At 34.9% G+C, this 18,782-nt stretch overlaps 1 protein-coding gene across 9 annotated transcripts in view; it reads left to right on the forward strand.

The window, feature by feature from the left end:
• The window catches only part of CCDC171 (coiled-coil domain containing 171), a 302,377-nt gene that overhangs the window by 193,455 nt on the left and 90,140 nt on the right, over nucleotides 1–18,782 (forward strand). For all 9 annotated transcript variants that reach the window (XM_019415442.2, XM_019415439.2, XM_019415437.2 and 6 more), the window contains 2 exons: nucleotides 10,898–11,043; nucleotides 13,135–13,189. In XM_019415442.2, the coding sequence (XP_019270987.1) occupies nucleotides 10,898–11,043; nucleotides 13,135–13,189 (201 nt within the window). The remainder of the gene's footprint in view (nucleotides 1–10,897; nucleotides 11,044–13,134; nucleotides 13,190–18,782) is intronic.

Genomic DNA, 18,782 nt, shown 5'->3' on the forward strand with positions numbered 1-18,782 from the left:
AGTGGTAACTTTTTTCCTAACCTTTTTCTCTGTAAAATAACCCAGTATAACAACTAACTTGTTATACACTACAAGTAGTGTAGTTCTTTGAAAACAATCACTGATTTCAGTTGTTAATTGACTTTTTGGTGCTCCTAAAATAATGTATTCTTATCATATATTTCATCATAACTGAGCTGAGACTCAGTTATGGCTCTCTGTCTTATGATTCAAATAGCTTATAGGATTTCATATAGTTATTAGTAGAAATAGAAAATCTATGGCTAGGATGTTGCATTTATATAAAGTAAATATTTAATATTTATTCTGCTTGAGTAATGTAAAAGTGAATTTGATATAATACTCTTTAGCATACTAAGGAAAACTATCTATTACAAGCCAGATCTTTTAAAAATACTTTTAAATCTAGTGTATCACTGAATCATTATGCTCAAAGGTGAAATCTTCTCAAACCTTTGTTAGATTCCAGCTGAAGATGCAAATGAGCTTTTCAGTATGGCCAGAATGATCTCGTGCATTTTTTCTAATTTGGCAGTTATGGTTTTTCATATGATCTCTGAGACCAATATTGAAGAATGCTGCCCCAGGCCAGGAATATTGCAGTGGCTTCCCATGGCTTTCTATGACAATAGTTGGCAAGTACTTAGCCACAGACCCTTCTTTGAACATAATCTTATACAAAAGCTCATAGAACACATTAATACAAAGTCTGGTGGAGAGAAGGAAGGGAGTTGGGAGTCTACTAATTCAAGTGTTGCCTCCAAGTTGTTTGATGCCCCTCTGTGGAACACTGTATAAAAACCATTTGAAAGATTAAAAGTCTGGTTTTCCGACCACACTTGGACTATATGTACCTTTCTAGTCTTTTCTCCTGCCATTCTCAATGGCATCCTTCAGCCAAGCCTTACCTCTTGTATTTCTCAGATGTGCCATTTCATTCTGATGAAAATGATCTTTACCACATTGAACACTTAGCTTGAAAACCAACTGCTTTCTAAATATCTTCTTGTCTTTCTAGTTAGGAAGTCACTTCCAAGAGGAGTATATTCTTTGTTTTTATGTGTTTATTTATTTACATCTCACTCTGCCTGGTTTTGAACTCTGGCTCTGTGTAACCTTGGGCAAGTTAGTTGAGTTCTCTCATAAGTAAAGTGGGAATAATAGTACTGACTTCATAGAGTTGTTATAATGATTAATTGTATTAATAAGATCAGTACACAGGAAGTGTTAGCTATTATTATTATTATTATTATTATTATTATTATTTATGGCTATGGCATGGATAGGCATGATCCACATAGATACAGTAAAGTTACATCCAGTGTTGAGGTTAGGTTTTAGGACCAGCATGTAAGGCAAAAATCTTGCATAATCAGAAGTGTTTGGGGTGCCTGGCTGGCTCAGTGAGTAGAACATCCAACTCTTGATCTCAAGGTTGTAAGTTCCGAGCCCCATGTTGGGTGTAGACATTACTTGAAAATAAAATCTTTGAAAAAAAAGGTGTCTTTTTCCTTCGGGAAATCTAATAATATTTGAAGTTATTAGTGGAAAAATGATTAAGCCATTTTATTTCTTTCAACTCCTTTCAGTCCACCCAACTCAATAAACTGTTCCTATTTATTTTCATTCCTTTATTTTTTTTTTATTTTTTATTTGTTTATTTTTTTAATTATTTTTTTTTTTTTTACGTTTATTTTTGAGACAGAGAGAGACAGACATGAACGGGGGAGGGGCAGACAGAGAGGGAGACACAGAATCGGAAGCAGGCTCCAGGCTCTGAGCCATCAGCCCAGAGCCTGACGCGGGGCTCGAACTCACGGTCTGTGAGATAATGACCTGAGCTGAAGTCGGACGCTTAGCCCACCGAGCCACCCAGGCTCCCCTTCATTCCTTTAAAAAGCCCCTTCAGGTGTGGCCACATTAGAGATGACATATTCTAAACAAATTCAAGGCAGCCAGGTTTTCTTCCTGGAATATGTTGCCATTTCTTCAGTTGGGCACCGAATGAGGAGGTTGGTGTTCTTTCAGGGGTCAAGTTGAATAAAGTACATTTTCCACACAGGAGAATCCCTCTCATGTTGACTTCCTTGTTAGGGTATTTGCAGGGTCAGAGATATGTGGGGACAACCAGGTGTCACAGCGGGTTTTGTGGTAGTTGCCGTTTGCTTTGTTCATGTCACCTGTTCCGTGCTGGCTGCAGGTGAATGTTTATGACTTGGAGTGGCACCAGACCTACTGGATTTGGATTGTTGATCTGTCGTTCAATTCTTTTTCTTTCCTCCATTTACTCTCCCCATTATTCCTTTCAAAGTAAGTATAATAGGATTCATTTAAAGTCAAATGCAATTCTCTTCTCATCTTTGATGAACATATATCAGTACGAACTACTAATTCTTCCATTACTATAATATTAAAATGCAATCTGTATGGTGTCGGTTCTTTAAGGGTGGCATTTTTGGATTAAATGAGGCACGTTGATGACTTTTTACACAGTCACTAAGATCTCTTTAACAGGTGGATTTGGCTATAAGTGTTGATATTATAGAGCTTGATATATGTTACGATAGTGTGGAGATCCTATAGTAAATCTTTTAGAAGTTGAAGTTTTCCGGGGCGCCTGGGTGGCTCAGTCGGTTAAGCGGCCGACTTAGGCTCAGGTCATGATCTCGCGGTCCGTGAGTTCAAGCCCTGCGTCGGGCTCTGTGCTGACAGTTCAGAACCTGGAGCCTGTTTCGGATTCTGTGTCTCCCTCTCTCTGACCCTCCCCCATTCATGCTTTGTCTCTCTCTGTCTCAAAAATAAACATTAAAAAAAAAAAAATAGAAGTTGAAGTTTTACTAGGCAGCCAGATCTCAAGATCTGCAGGGGAACTTCAATGCTATTGTTGCTAACTTATAAAGGAAAGAGAACTCCATTACTTTTCAAAAGGTTAAAAAAAAGTAGCAGCCTAATGGGGTCTTGAAATATATGAAATTCTGTACTGCAGTGCTGTGCTATATAATTCATCCTTTCCAAATGTTAATTTTTTTATTTCATTAGTGCATTTAAGAAATGATGTTTTCATACAGGCAATCTTGAATTGTGCATGCTTTGATTTTATTTTAATGTTTATTTATTTTTGAGAGAGAAAGAGAGCAAGGGCAGAGAGAAGGAGACAGAGGATCTGAGGCAGGCTCTGCACTTACAGCACAGAGCCCGATGTGGGGCTCAAACTGACCAACCATGAGATCATGACCCGAACTGAAGTTGGTCGCTTAACCAGACTGAGCCACCCAGGCACCCCATGCATGCTTTGATTTTTGATGTGGAAAGTGTGCCATTACATAGCGCTGAAGTCCTTGTTGAAGTTTATTTCAATATAAATAGAAAGCTGTCATTTAAATAGATTTGAATACCTTGCCTTACTTGAGAAATAGGTGAAATATTGGTTTTGCATTTCCACGTGGATTTTCCAGTTTATGGATTTTTATGGAAAATCTGGAGAGATGGTTACTAATACCATTGTGGCACAGGATAAGGAATAAGGGTTCAGTGTACTATGACTTGGGCTCACATTTTGGCATAAACCCATGCAGTAGTTATAGGACCTTGGGAACATTACTTAACTTCTCTGATTCTTAGTTTTCCCTTGTGTGTAAAATAGGAATGATAATGTGAACCGTCTCATTGGACTATGAAAAATGAATCAATGTAACTGTGAGATGCTTGTATGATGACAATCATATGGTTCAGTTGTCACTCAAGCTATGTCCCCCCCTGCCTCCCCCGCCCCCCCCCCCGCCGGCTTCCAGGACTTGGGGAATAATCACAAACATTTATTCAACATTTAGTCTGACAGACATTATTCAAGAACAGGCCTAGTGCCCTCATACAAAGGTAGAATGCTCCAGATAGTCAATGTTAGTAAAGGTTTGCTGTTCAGAACTTTCCCCCCTGTGATAATACCTCTAAAATTAAGATAGAAATCAGTGGTAGAACACTTAATACACAAAAATTCATCCCATGAATAAACTTTTAAGAAAAACCTTGGACTTTGTTGTATTTACATTTATGTCTAAAAGAACCGAAGTTTATTTTTCTAATTTAAATTTGACCTTCAGATTCTCTTAAATAATTAATTTTTACTCAGCTGATATTTGATTTACTTTCATTAGTTTTATTTAATATATAGCATATTCAAGAGAGTAATTTGAATTCTGTATCACAATGAAAATATTAATGTGAGGGTATTTTAATTATTGTATAGGATTACTTAACATATTATTCAATTATATCACAAAAAGAATTCTTACAATTGAAAAATTCTTCCAACAATAATTTCTTTTTATTTAAATGTCAGCAACCCAACTATATGAAGCCCTTTATGAATTATTCATATTTTTTTCAAATTCTTCTTAGACAGTAGTTTTAGGTAATTCTCAAGTGATTTGAAAACAGCATCTAATTCTAAATGATACTTTTCTACCACCTAATTCATAGCTTGCCTCACTTAAAATATTGCCAGGAAATTCAGCAACTTCCTGGACCTTCACATGGCTAAGATTATCATCTGTGTAAAGCTTCTGGGACCTGCTGGGTAGTCTGTAGCTGGTAAGGTCCAACAGAAGAACCTATGTGTGTTCCATCCCCTCGTATTTCTTAGGGATTCTCAGAGGGGACTTGGAAGCTGCGTAAGCTGATTTTTATTACAGCAACAGTATGGTGGTTGTCCCCTGCAGCCGGTGTCTGTTTCGTAAGGTCTGTAGTGCAGCTAAATGCAGTTTGTTTTCTACTCTGAGAAAACATTACTGCCACATTACTGCTTACATGCCATGTGTCACAATAAATCTAGCTACCGCTGGTCTGTTCTGTCCTTTTCAGAGTGTATTTTCCAGTTGAGAGCGCTCTCATGATTCTCTTTATTATCCTCCTTTTTTTTTTGTCATTTAAAATGTGTTTCAGCTATTTCTCTCCCACTATATCTTATTATCATCTAACACTTTTAGTCTACAAGAATGTTGTAGTGCATATGTGAGGTTTAGAACAAACAGCATTCAATATACTTTGAACACTTTTATGAGGTTCCTTTTCTTTCCATTATATTTTACTATTGATCAATTTCAGTTCGTTTACTGGGAAGGATTAACTTTTTCCTTTTATAAACTGATGGAATGTAAGAGGACATTTACAAAGGAATATGTGAGAATGTGGTACCAATAACCGTGAGCCATTACACAACAAAATCTTACAGCGTACTTTGAAATTTTGAAGGTGAAATTTCATTGCTTCATTTGCTCCGTTTTTTTTTAATAATCATCAACCATATGGCCTATTTGTAAAAGTAAGCTATTTTACATTTAGTTTGTTAATTTCCTTTTATCTTTTCAAGTGTCATAGAAATAGTTATTAAAAAATTGTATATGTTTATATGTGTGTGTGTGTGTGTGTGTGTGTGTGTGTATATATGATGTGAAATAATATGGAGACTCAAAAGTTGCCGCATACAGGTTGGGATTTAAAGAAGGCCATGCAATGACACTACAAGGAGAAGTGTTAAGTGTTGCATTAATTATGCATATTAAATTTATGTAGACTTTTTTGGTTTATAGGACACTTTCGCATCTATTGTTTTACTAGACGCGTGTGAGTGTTAACCAGACTGTCATTTATTCAACCCCAAAAGTGGGTGAGTTACTTCATCTGCAGCTCCAGCTTACGAATATGTCAATTACATTCTGCATAAGACTTTTATTAGAAAACAATAAAAGATAGCGGTCCTAAGGAAGACAACTTAAAATTGCGGAACTTTTCATTCAAACTATCCATCTAAAATATAGAACACTAAGAACTGGAATTTATCCATGTATTAATTTTACCATACCAGCATCTTTTACTATCTTATATTTATTGTAAATTGTCTGCTTGCGTATCTCACAGACTTTCACGCTTTATTATAAAATATGGAGTCCTCTAATTTCACCCCTGACTTGTGTGCCCAGTTGTAAGCTTGGTGGTTGTATCACTTTAACTTTATACTTTCTGTGGCAGCCTGCCTTGTGTGATCTACCCAGCAGCTCCTCACTTCTTGATTAATATAATTTTCTAGTTGTCACACTATTAGAGTAAGGCTGAAGACAGTGCTGTTTCCTTTCCCAATGTTAGTTTTAGTGCCCTGAGATGTTTTACCCAATTTATCACAATCTAGGAATGTTTATTCATGAATTATGGTCATAACAGCAGTAAAGTTTTAAAAAATGTGCTATAGATGTTTTTTCCCCCGACCTAGGAAATGTAGCTTCATTCTTTATAACACTTGCGTTGTTGTCTTGCCTTTCATTTTGTATGACTGACTTTTATACCAAATTGAATAAGCCATTAGCTTTTAGTCTGTAGGAATGTGGATCCATAGATATTTCCCATTAGACAAAAGAAAATCTATAAAAGCGGTATCTCCCGGGGCTCGGTCTTCCTAGCTGGCCTAATGGTCTAAAGCACTGCTGTACTGTGCCCTCATGAGAGAGAACTATGTGGGATGATTCCCTGAACATCCAGAACTATTAATTGGAGAGGTGTGCACCTTCTTTCAGATAACCTTAACTTTTGTACTATCCCACCTTTATTAATCAAATATTCTGATTGAGGGAATTCGTGTTCTCACTTTCGTATTTTTGAAACTATTACTGAACGAAATGATAGGCTTTGGATACCTTGTGTAGCTTACAATTCAAGTTTGCCAAAATAGGAGCTACTGTATGTGGGTAGCCATGTTGTTTTGAGAAGTTTTTTTTAAAGAACGTCTCCTGAAAAAAGACCTCGACTGGTGATGGTTGCATAATTCTGTGAATACACAAAACCCCACTGAAGTGTACGCTTTAAAAAGGTGAATTATGTGGTATGTGAATTATATCTCCGTAAAGCTGTTATTAAAAAAATTTCCACTGCACAAAATATTTTCATAGGTGCATACTAATAGCATTTTAGCTTACAGTTGCAATCAAAAAAATTGTTAGCTTTAATAAATTAACACTTAAAGCTTTAGAAATATGAAATCATGTGTGCATTAAAAAATAACTTGTGCTCTTACTCAGTGGTAACACATGTTTATTATGGGAACGTCAGACACTTCAAATAAGAAAAGAGACATTTAAAAATTATGAGGGTCTTTTAAATATTCGCATCTACCATGTATTCTGCACCTAAGTTTTCCCCATATTTAACTACTTCCTTGGCACCTATATTTTTCTTGCCAGCTTTCATTAGCAATAAATAGCTTTTCATGATCACCTTAGGAACATAACCAGATGTAAAAATATCTTCTCATAAGTAGCTTAGTGAAAGCATTGGCTTTCCCCGCCCTGGACTATGAGAGGCGTAAATGAAGGTGGGCAGTGACATCATCATCCAAAGAAATACAGTAAACATATTGCAGACTAGCTTCGGATATACAGTCAGTTTGGGATTTTGTTGTAAAACGTTTTGCTTTAAAACATTTTGGCTTTAAGGTGAAAACTTAGACTTGTGCCATCAGTTCTTATACAGGCAGAATATTAGTGTGTCTTTTTAAAACACTCTCGTTATCACATTTAGCATTAGCTTTCTAATGGCTAAAATTGTTCGCAACACAGTTTAAAGATAAATGCGGTATCAGGCTTTGAATTTTTTTTCTTTTTTTGGTAAATATTAAGACCTGAGTACAAAATGAGGGCTGTACTGCGGATTAAGTGAAATATCTCAAGGCTGTGCTGTTCTGATAACTGAACCTGAAGTGACCTTTCTCAGACACAATTACAGAGCTGTATGTTTTTCCTTTAATTTCATCAGGGGTTTAATTAGTATACAAATAAAACTTCCCTTATCTTCCTTTCTACCTAATTGGCTTGTCTTCGCTTATATATGAAGTATGTGAAAGTGGGCTGTAATTAGGGTGACCGTGTTAACCTTTTTTCCTCAAATGTACTGTTGCCTAAAGGCCTCAAGGCCTAAAAACAGCGCTTTGGATTATTGCTTTGCAATCACTATGGCTGTCCCACAGGTTTTCTCATGAGCAGAAGGGCTTTGGGTGCTGCAGGTTCCCACTGCTTAACAGGATCTTCATTCTTCTCCCCACTAAATGTTTATTGATTATCTCGCTGTTCCAGGCTCAGCCTCCAACAACTTAATATCAGGTGACAGTCAGGAGAGTTCTCCAAGTAATTAGAGTTGAGCATTGGGGGAACAATTAGGAGCAGAGTTATTAAACTTGATTTATCCTATTCTCTCCTGAACAGTTTCTTGGATATCAGAACATCACACTTTCACAATCTACCCTGGTTGAGAAATTAGTGGCTAACCTGCTGCTTATCATTGTTGCCTTGCTGCCTAGAGGCACACCCTCCTGGTTTCAGTTGTTCGGTTGGAAATATTAGAGTCCAGAAAGTTTATCATGGGTTTTAATTAGACAAACCTGGACAGGAGAAAAGCAAAGCTCCACTTAAAATTTTAAGTCAATATATAATATATGCTATAGATTGTATATGGCGGAGGTACGTATGTTTTATGTACATTATATACGCACACACTTAAGTATGTTTTTCTTTCTTTAAAGCTCAGTGTTGAGGTTTTTAAAGATTCTAATTTTGTCATCAAAAACAAAAAAAAGGTGACTATCAGGGGAAAAACATATTACTGAATCACCTTGATGTTCTGTACACATCTTTATGAACCTTAGAACCCATTGATGTATACGGATCCCATTGTACTGTACCTACCCCAACTCTTTGAAAATCGGAGTTCTGTTTCTCTCCGTTATGTGGCTCTGATCATTATCTCTTCATTTTCACAGTAAGGATGTGTGACCTCTGCAGCTTTGTTTATATCACTTTGTGTTCGTTTTCTGCAATTCCAGTCTTAGAATGGGCTAAATTCAGCTATTCTGAAATAGTGCGAGCTTTAGGAGAGTTTGGGGGCTCCCCGCCATTTCCCCCGAGAGAGCAAAATGAAAGCCAGAGGAAACAAGAAGATTTGGACATATGGTAGAAGTTCTAATTCTGTGAGATATATCTTCTTTGAAAGGATGTCATAGGATGGCTGAAAAGGCAAGTGTGGCTTTACAATGCTGCCAGGGTCAGGGGTTTCTCTCAGATTGGTGAGCTTCACTCTGGACAAGGCTGGAGACAGTACCTTGAAACCCCTCTCAGATACACACCTCTAGTCCTAGGAGCTACTGAGCAAGAGCATTGGAATGGATTGGCACAAATCCGTTATTTCTGTTGGAAAAAGAATTCAAACTTTATGCATAGCCAGTAGTGGGTCATTAATTTTATCTTCATATCTGAAAAACAGCATTTTTTATTAACTGAAAGACGTCAGAAATACTGGCTTTAACAGGACTCAACTGGATTTTACTTTTTTAAATAAAGAAATCTCATAATACTTCAATGCCTTTAAATATCTTAACATTGGTGCAAAATACGTAGGTTTAGCGTGGCCTTTAAAAATCTATTCTTTGTTGTCTTTTTAAAGTCGGTTTGAATCAGTGACTGTTTCCTATAGTGGGATGTTCTTGAAGATCTGATAATACTAAAGGCTGAAATAAAATATAATGTCTAATAAGTAATCCCAGTTTACTTATTTTTTATTTTTTAAACGTGTACTTGTCTGGAAGCAGCTTGACTGTTTGCAAAGGGAAATACTGAATTAAAAAACTTTTAACATTTTAAAACACCTGATTTGGCTGATGATTGCTTTCGTTGTATAGCGTTTAGAGTGAATTGTTTTAGCTCCGTGCAGGCAGCTTGAGTTTTCTGTACTATCTATTGTGAATGCTTTAAGAGAATACTGTAGAGAGAATTTTAAACATGAAATTATAGCTTTGTCAATTATATATATATGTTGTGAACATTCATGTGTGGCTAAACTCTGAGAAAGAAGAAAAAATATTGTGTGCATGTAACCAATTGATTAGCTAGCTCACTGTATAGCAAATTCACTTGAAAAACTGACAAGCTCATATCCTAGAAATTTCGTAGGCAAAGGAATGAGCAAAGTTTCAGTGCTCAGGGATCCTGTGATGCCTATATTATTTTGAATGAAGTCTAGAAAAGACTCCTTTAGATTGTGAGGTTCTGGTTCTAAGACCTTTAGCCCGAAAGGGAGTTTGGCACTTGCGTCTTGACATTTTTGTGCTACGCGAATATTTCAGATTAAAGCAAATAGCAAAATATCCATCAACAGATTTTATAGTTCTGTGGCTAGGAAAATATTTATGGGACACAAATAATTCTGAATGCAAGTATTATTTGCAACTTTCTCTGTTAGATGAAACATGTTGATTGCATTTGTGTGGCTATGTTTGACATGAGAGTTACTCAATGGGAAGTAAGGGAGTTTTATTTTGGAGTCCAGTTTGTTTGTTCCCTGAGATGCCCATAGTCACCTGTTCTGGATATATTTATAAGTAAAGTGGTGGTACTTTTAAATCTTGGGTTCCCCCTTCTCATGTAGGTGTCCTAACCCACCTTCCCCTTGCTCACAAACACACTTTGGGCTTATGATGGTTCTTGTTTTACATAGACTCTAAATTTCATGTGCTTTCTCCCCTGAAAATCTTTATTTTGTCCTCATTCAAAGAAAATGCTACTTGAGGTTTTTATAATCAGATGTTTTTTTGTAAGAATAAGATGTATTTGCCTTACGGTATTTGAAAAAATAAAATAGAGTTGTATTTTGTAGCTAAACATTTTTCAAAATCTTCTCGGATCTATCATTTCTAATTAGTAAGTATGTAAAATTTTTGCAGAAAATTTGTTAAACCTTGATGTGTAATGACCCAAGTCTACTTCTCAGTCAGTCTGTATCCTTCTTTGTTTAATAGCCTATGGCATAAATTGAAGTTAATTATCAGGGCTGACAAGTAACTCTGTTTTCTGTCTGCTTGCAGAGTCTCTCCGAGGCAAAGATGGAGCTGAGAAGAAAAGATCAATCTCTGCGTCAGCTCAATAGACATCTTACCCAGCTGGAGCAGGACAAGCGTCGACTGGAGGAGAACATCCACGATGCAGAGAGTGCCCTCCGCATGGCAGCCAAGTGAGCATTCGGACCTTGGGGAGATCACTTAAAACAGACAAAAGATCAATTCTTACTTTCATGCTCCGGGTTTTAGCCCTGGATAATACAGTGTTAGAAAACAAAAGTACAGCTGTCTCTCTTTGAAATTCTCTGATATATCCTCAAAAAAGAAAACTCTTAACTCAACATGCTAACTGTATATTTTATTGAGAAACCTCAGAAAAGTATAAGGTTCTATATAACCTCTAATTATGTGTATTTTGGGCTCTGTTGTACTGTTACATGTTTGAAACCATGATTTCATTAATATGAAATGGAATACACTTTGTTCAAAAGTTTTTCATAGTTCCTTCTATCACATATTCCCCATTCCCTTCTGCCCCTTTGCCCCCCAAATTTTGCTCGGCATATAATATACCAATATTGCAAGTCATAGTTCCATAAAAAATGTTAATATATAATCAACACATATATCATAGCATCTTCTTAAGTGCAATAAAACACATTGATCATGGAAAAGTCACTTAATTTTATAGCTGTATATTCTAATATGTCCAACAGAAAAAAACATACTGTTTTTAGAGTGGGCATCTATGTAAATGTGATGAGAGTGGTTTTCCTTTTACCAGGTACTCAAGTTGACATACACTCTGAAGTTCAAATTGAACAATTCTCTTGGGTATTTTTATTTGTTCCTCACATCAAATTTCATGGAATACTTTAGGACAGCCCTTTGTACAACAGCATGGCTTAAAGAAAATCTATTTATGGATTAAAGAAACATCTAATTTTAATAAACTCAGTGTTTTCTGAATTTGGAATTCTGGACTCCTGTAATTACATATATATGTGTGTGTGTATGTGTATATGTATGTATATATATATACATACATACATGTATATATATATACATACACACACACACACACATATATATGTATGTATATATATACATATATACATGTATGTGTGTATACATATGTGTGTATATATATGTGTGTATATATATATATATATATAAATTAAAATTTTTTTGAGACAGACTCTTGTTAAGCATCAAATATTGTGAAATGTGAATGTAGTCTGTAAACTAAATCACAAAACAGGGAATCTGCCCCCTAGGATATCTACAGCTTTGCCATTGGGCTTGGGAAATTGCTCACACATAATGAAAAAATGAGTTTACATAAGATCAAAATATTGCTAGGTTTGAATACCCACCAGTAGTTCTTTGGAAAATTGTAAAGCTCTGTAATGTCTGTGATCTGTGACCATGATCACATGTCCTTGTAACACAAAAGAAAGTTAATTTGAAATTTGGAGAGCTCATACATTTTCAATTTATAATTTACCATTAAATTTTGTCTTCAGCATTTTCATCCAAACTTTTAATTTAATTGTATTTATATTGAAGTGTAGTTGGCATTCAATATTATATTCAGGTATACAACATAGTGATTCAACTTTTGTATACACTGTGAAGTCATCACCGTGATAAAACTATCACTCACTAAAAATATTCTTCCAATATTGATTATATTCCCTTTTCTGTACATCTAAACTTCTTATTTCATTATTAAGGCTAAATTCAACCTACAGAGCTGTTAGAAGAAACTAGTAACTTTACATGTTTCTGGTCAAGGTCATAGAAGAGGGTTTTTGTGCAATTATTGTAACACAAAGAGCCTATGTAGAAAGGAAAATATTATTTTGCATAATATGGCCATTCATGATATATCTCCACCACTATGATTTTTAAAATCTCCTTCATTAGAAATCAAAAGAATAAAAGTTTAGCCTTTCTAGCACATTTTAAACCAATAATGTAATCATGGTTTCTTTTCTCTTCCTTTTTTCACTTTTTTTTTTTTCCACTTTGAGGATATCCTTAAGATTTTTCCCCCCCTCTAATTTATGGCAGGCAATATAACTAAAGGTAAGGGTAAAATGTGGAAATATACCAGTGAATATGGTTGGATTTTGCACTTTTAGAAAGAGTGCAATAATAACCAACCCATGTTTTTCAATAATAGCGACTTATCCTACAATGTGTAACAGTTGTTGTAAGGCTTGGGTTTTACTAATACCTAATTTTAATTTATTTTCTAGAGACAAAGAATGTGTTGCCAATCATATGAGAACAGTAGAAAATATGCTTCATAAGGTAGTATAATTTTTCTTCAATATTGTTCAACTTGTGTTATGACATTGTTTTCCTAGTTATCAGTTTTATTAACCTCAAGATACTTTACTTAATTTTGTAACTTTCTTAGAAAATAAATTCACGAAAAGGTCCTTCCAAATGACTAACAACTTGTATTATACAATGCTGTATTGCATAACTTTCTTCAGAATTTACTTATGTCCTTGCTAAAACTATGGAAATAGTGGTTTCCCCAAACTGGTATAATTGCACTTGAGTTATTGGTGGTCTTGGCTGACTGAACCAGAGGTCATTATGATTCTTACATGTCTCATAATGATAAAATGTTTGACCACACTGTCTAACCTCTTACCGCTCTCAAACCTACCATCATATGTATGTATACATAGAGGAGGCATAATGATATGTACCTGGCAGTACTTTTCAAGTTGTAATTTTCCTTCTTACAAAATGTGTTAAGTTAGCTTTTAATTTGTAATGATGAGTAGCGTTTAAGGATGTTATGATATTACTAAGAACTTATATTAACTGTGTTTTTTGTTAACATTCCAGATTCAAAGATGTGTTCATTATTTCATTAAACATTTTCATTAGAGAAATGTTATTTATGTTATTATTAATTATGTTATTATGTTATTAATGTTATTGTCTAATAGACAATTTCTTGGAAACATAATTACCTAGTACTTTTAAGATATATGGAATTCATGAATGAATCATATTTCGAATAATTCTTGGAATTAAATTTATTATATAATATAGTTTGGAAATCACTTAAAAATACCCCAAAACAAATCTTTTTAAGGAGATATTAAATAAACATTAGCAAACTAATACTTAATACACTTTAACCTTGTGGAAAAAACTAGGCCTGTGTATTCTTTTAGATATTGAAAGTGATTAGCATTATTTCATATCACCCAAAGCACTTTCAAAAAAATCTAACATTCTGAATGCTATGTTTTAAAGTAGTATTGTTTGAAACTGTGATTTGTCCCTCTCCCCATTTAAAAAAGTTTAGTTTAGACATAGTTACATCAAATCCATATATGCTAGAAATCTGAAATTTGATTTGTAGGAAAAAAAGACATCTTTGGTTAGATTTTTTTTTTTGTACTTGGTGAAATCTTTGGAAGGAGAAATCGGTTATGTCATACATATAGCATAACTTTTTATATAGTTGATGTTGCCTTGAATTGTTTGTTCATTTTCCCAGCTAGAGGAAAACAAATGTTGGGTGGCATCTACAGTGAGGAGTGGACTTTGACATCAGAGAAAAACCATCATCAGTATGGAACATAAATGTTGTACCTTATCCTTTCATTGTGAGAGTGGCAAAATACATATTTTAAATACGATCAAGACTGCAATAGGACAATTATAATCATACATTTCTTCAGTTGCAGTTCATCTTTTGGGTTTTGTGTGTCATATGGAAAGAAAGATATCTATAGAATTGGCCTAGAACTGCTGTCGATTTATTTTTGGTTTATAGCTTTTTTCCCCTTCAGATTTAGTTAATTATTTTAATTGATGTCTCTGGAAATTTCTGTTTACACAGTGGTTTTTAAATTATCAATTACTTTTCAAGCTTGAAGTAAAAATGTAGGGAAGGCTAATTGATGGCTGGGCTAATTCTCTGTTCTATGAAGTTTAGGTGTGAATGAAAGGATGCTAAAGAAGTGGCCCAGAGAATCGCTCATGCCAGCCCACTGGTGTTGCCTGCTGTCCTCATGCCAGCTTTTGCAAGTTTATTTTTGTGGCCCCTTCGGACTGTCCAGAGGCGTTTTGCCACCTTGGAGAAACTGGGAGTGGTACAAAAGGAGGGTCTGGGCTCTTTCATGGTTAAAATGGTTGTGGTTGCATCCAAACTCTTCAGAGTAGTTTACTGTGCATAGCCAAAATAGCGTAGCTATTTATATTCTCTTTTTTTAACGTTTATTTATTTTTGAGAGAGAGAGAGTACACATAAGCAGGTGAGGGGCAGAGAGAGAGAGGGAGACAGAGGATCTGAAGCAGGCTCTGCGCAGCACAGAGCCCCATGTGGGGCTCGAACGGATGAACCGTGAAATCATGACCTGAACCCAAATCAAGAGTCCGATGCTCAACTGATTGAGCCACCCAGGTGCCCCTATATTTGTTATTTTTTAAACTTGATGCATTACATTCAACTTTTCAAATCCTGAAACTGTATTATACAAAGCAGTTGAGTGGATATTAATTTTAAAATTCCATTTGGGACTGATACTAGTATTTAATAAGGAAGGCCAGTCATTTTCATTTAAAAGCATATACCTTATTTCAAAGAAACAGATGTTTTATTTTAATTTCATGTAAATATATGTATGTATGTATTGTGACTTTTTAATGTAGGCCAGAAGTTAACTTTTTATTAAGAAACTTTTTGGGGGCTAATTTCCGGTTATTGGGTTAAGAAAAATAACAAAAGAAAACAAAATCACAACTTTCCATTTTTGATGCACACACTTCTCTATTTAGTTGAACTCTCAGATGTTTGGGAAAAAACCAGAAGTATTGAATTAAAAAAAAGTAACCATTTTAAAATGTACAATTCCATGGCTTCCAATGCATTCATAGTGTTGTGCAATTATCACAACTCTGTTTTCAGAATATTTTTATCACCTCAAAAAGAAATCCAAACAAATTAAGCAGTCACTCCTATACCTTCTTATTCCATTCCATAGGATGTCTTTTTACTTTCTTGATAGTGTCCTTTGATGAAAAAGTTTTTTATTTTTATTATTATTTAAAAATTTTTTTTCAATGTTTATTTATTTTTGAGAGACAGGTCAGAGTGTGAGCGTGGGAGAGGCAGAGAGAGAGGGAGACACAGAATCCGAAGCAGGCTCCAGGCTCTGAGCTGTCAGCACAGAGCCCGATGTGGGGCTTGAACTCACGAACCATGAGATCATGACCTGAGCCGAAGTCAGACACTTAACCGACTGAACCACCCAGGCACCCCAAAAAAGTTTTTTAAATTTTGATGAAGTCCATTTTTTTTCTTTTGCAGATCATGTTTTTGGATTCTTATCTAAGAATACATTCATTGTCATATCCAAGATCATGAAGATTTTTCCCTATGTTTTCTCCAAAGAGTTTTATAGTGTTAAATTCTCTGGAGTTTAAACTACAAACTTTGGAGTTACACTTTCTATTAACTCTTATATTTAGGCTTTGGTCCATATTGAGTTAATTTTTGTACTGGTGTAGTACAAAGACCAAACTTGAGTTATTCCTACAGCATTTGTTAAAAAGACCTTTAATTCCCCCATTCAATGATCTCAGTACCTGTGTTGAAAATCTATTGACTATAGATGTTTTCTTTTATTTCTGGACTCTCAATTCTGTTCCATTGATCTACCACACGGTTTTGATCACTGTGGTTTTGTAGTAAATTTTGAAATTAAGAAATGCGAGTCTTCCAACTTTGGGTTTTTCTTTCAGGATTTGTTTTGGCTTTTCAGGATTCCTTGTAATTACATATGAATTTTAGAATCAGCTTGTCCATTTCCGAAGAGGACAATTTGAATTTTGATAGTACTTCCTTCTTAACATTAAGTTTTGCAATCCATGACGTGGGATGCCTTTCCATTTATTTAGATCTTCTCTAATTATTTTCAACAGTGTTTTGTAGTTTTCAGTGTACAAGTTTTTCGCCTTCTTGCTTAAATTTATTTTTAAGTATTTTATTCTTTATACTATTGTATTTTCTTAATTTGTTGGTTCCTAATTATTAGCATTTAGAAATATGAGTGATTTTTATATGTTGCTTTTGTATCTTGCAACTTTGCTGAATTTTTTAGCTCTAATAATTTTTTTTTTTTTAATTTTTTTTAACGTTTATTTATTTTTGAGACAGAGAGAGACAGAGCATGAAGGGCAGAGAGAGAGGGAGACACAGAATCGGAAGCAGGCTCCAGGCTCTGAGCCATCAGCCCAGAGCCCGATGTGGGGCTCGAACTCACGGACCGTGAGATCGTGACCTGAGCTGAAGTCGGACGCTTAACCGACTGAGCCACCCAGGCGCCCCTCTAATAATTTCTTTTGAGGGTTCTTTAGGATTTCTCTATATAAGATCATGTCATCTACAAATCAAGATATTCATTCTTTCTGGTTTGGATGCCTTGATTTTATTGTTTTTTGTTTATTTGTTGCTGTTGTTGTTGTTATTTTTGTTTTTGCCTAATTTCCTGCTTAGGACTTCGAGTTCTAGCAGTGAGATGACAACAGATATCTTTGCATTCTTCCTAATCTTAGGGGGAAAGCTTTTGGACTTACACCATTAAGTATGATATTAGGAGCATGTCCTTTATCAGATTGAGGAAGTTCTTTTCTGTTCCTAGTTTTTTGAATTTTTCTTATAAAAGGTTGTTGGGTTTTGTCAAATGCTCTTTCTACATCAAATGTAATGATCTTTATTTTCAGCCTTCATTCTATTAATGTTGGGTACTACGTAGATTGATTTATGTATGTTGAACCATGCTTGCATTCCTGTTATAAATATCACTTGGTTATCATGTGTAGTTGTTTGAATATGTTGCTAGATTTGGTTTGCCAGTATTTATTTTTGAGGATTTTTGCATCTATGTTCATAAGGGATATTGGTCTATAGTTTTCTGGTGATATCTTTGTCTGGCTTTGGTATCAGAGTAATGCTGGCCTCATAGAATGAGTTAGGAAGTGTCCCTTCTCCTTCAATTTTTTTGGGGGAGAGTTTGAGAAGGATTGGTGTTAATTTTTTAAACATTTGGTAAAGTTTACCAATGAAACTATCTAGTCCTGGGATTTTTGTTATTGGAAGGTTTTTACTTACGTATTCATTCTTTTTCCTTGGAATAGATGTGTTCAGATTTTCTGCTTCTTTTTTAGTCTGTTTTGGTACTTTATGTGTTTCCAGGAATTTGTTTGGTTCATCTAGGTTACCTCATTTGTTGACATTGTTCATTTTCTTAGTATTGTTTTTTATTTCTGTAAGATCACTAGTAATGTCCTCACACTTATTCCTGATTATAGTAATTAATTAATCTTTTTTTCTTGGCAAGGCTAAAGTTTGTCGATGTTGTTGACCTTGCTAAGGAATCAGATTTGGTTTTCTTGATGTGCTCTGTTATTTTTCTATTCTCTATTATCTCTACACCATTCTTTATTATTTATTTTTTTGGTTTGGTTTGGGCTTAGTTTGCTCTTCTCTTTCTATGTCCCTCAGGTAAAAGAGGTTATTGACTTGAGATCTTTCTTCTTTTTTAACGTAGGTATTTGCAACTAAAAATTTTTGTGTGAGCTCTGCTTTCACTGAGATTTCACTGAGATTCTGTTGTCAGGTGCATATATATCTGGAAATTGTTGTATCTACTTGGTGGATTGATTTTTTTATTATCATAGAATTTTTTTTGTCTCTTGTAACATTTTTTGTCTTAAAGTGTGTTGTGTATGTTAGTATAGCCGTTCCAGCTCTCTTTTGGTTACTGTTTGCATGGAATATCTTTTTTCTATCCTTCTAATTTCTTTTTTTTTAAGTTTATTTGTTTTGAGAGAGAGAGAGAGAGAGAGAGAGCATGCACATGCATGTGTG

This window comes from Panthera pardus, unplaced genomic scaffold (assembly GCF_024362965.1).
Source record: "Panthera pardus isolate Hobbes unplaced genomic scaffold, ASM2436296v1 HiC_scaffold_20, whole genome shotgun sequence".
NCBI classification, from domain to species: Eukaryota; Metazoa; Chordata; class Mammalia; order Carnivora; family Felidae; genus Panthera; species Panthera pardus.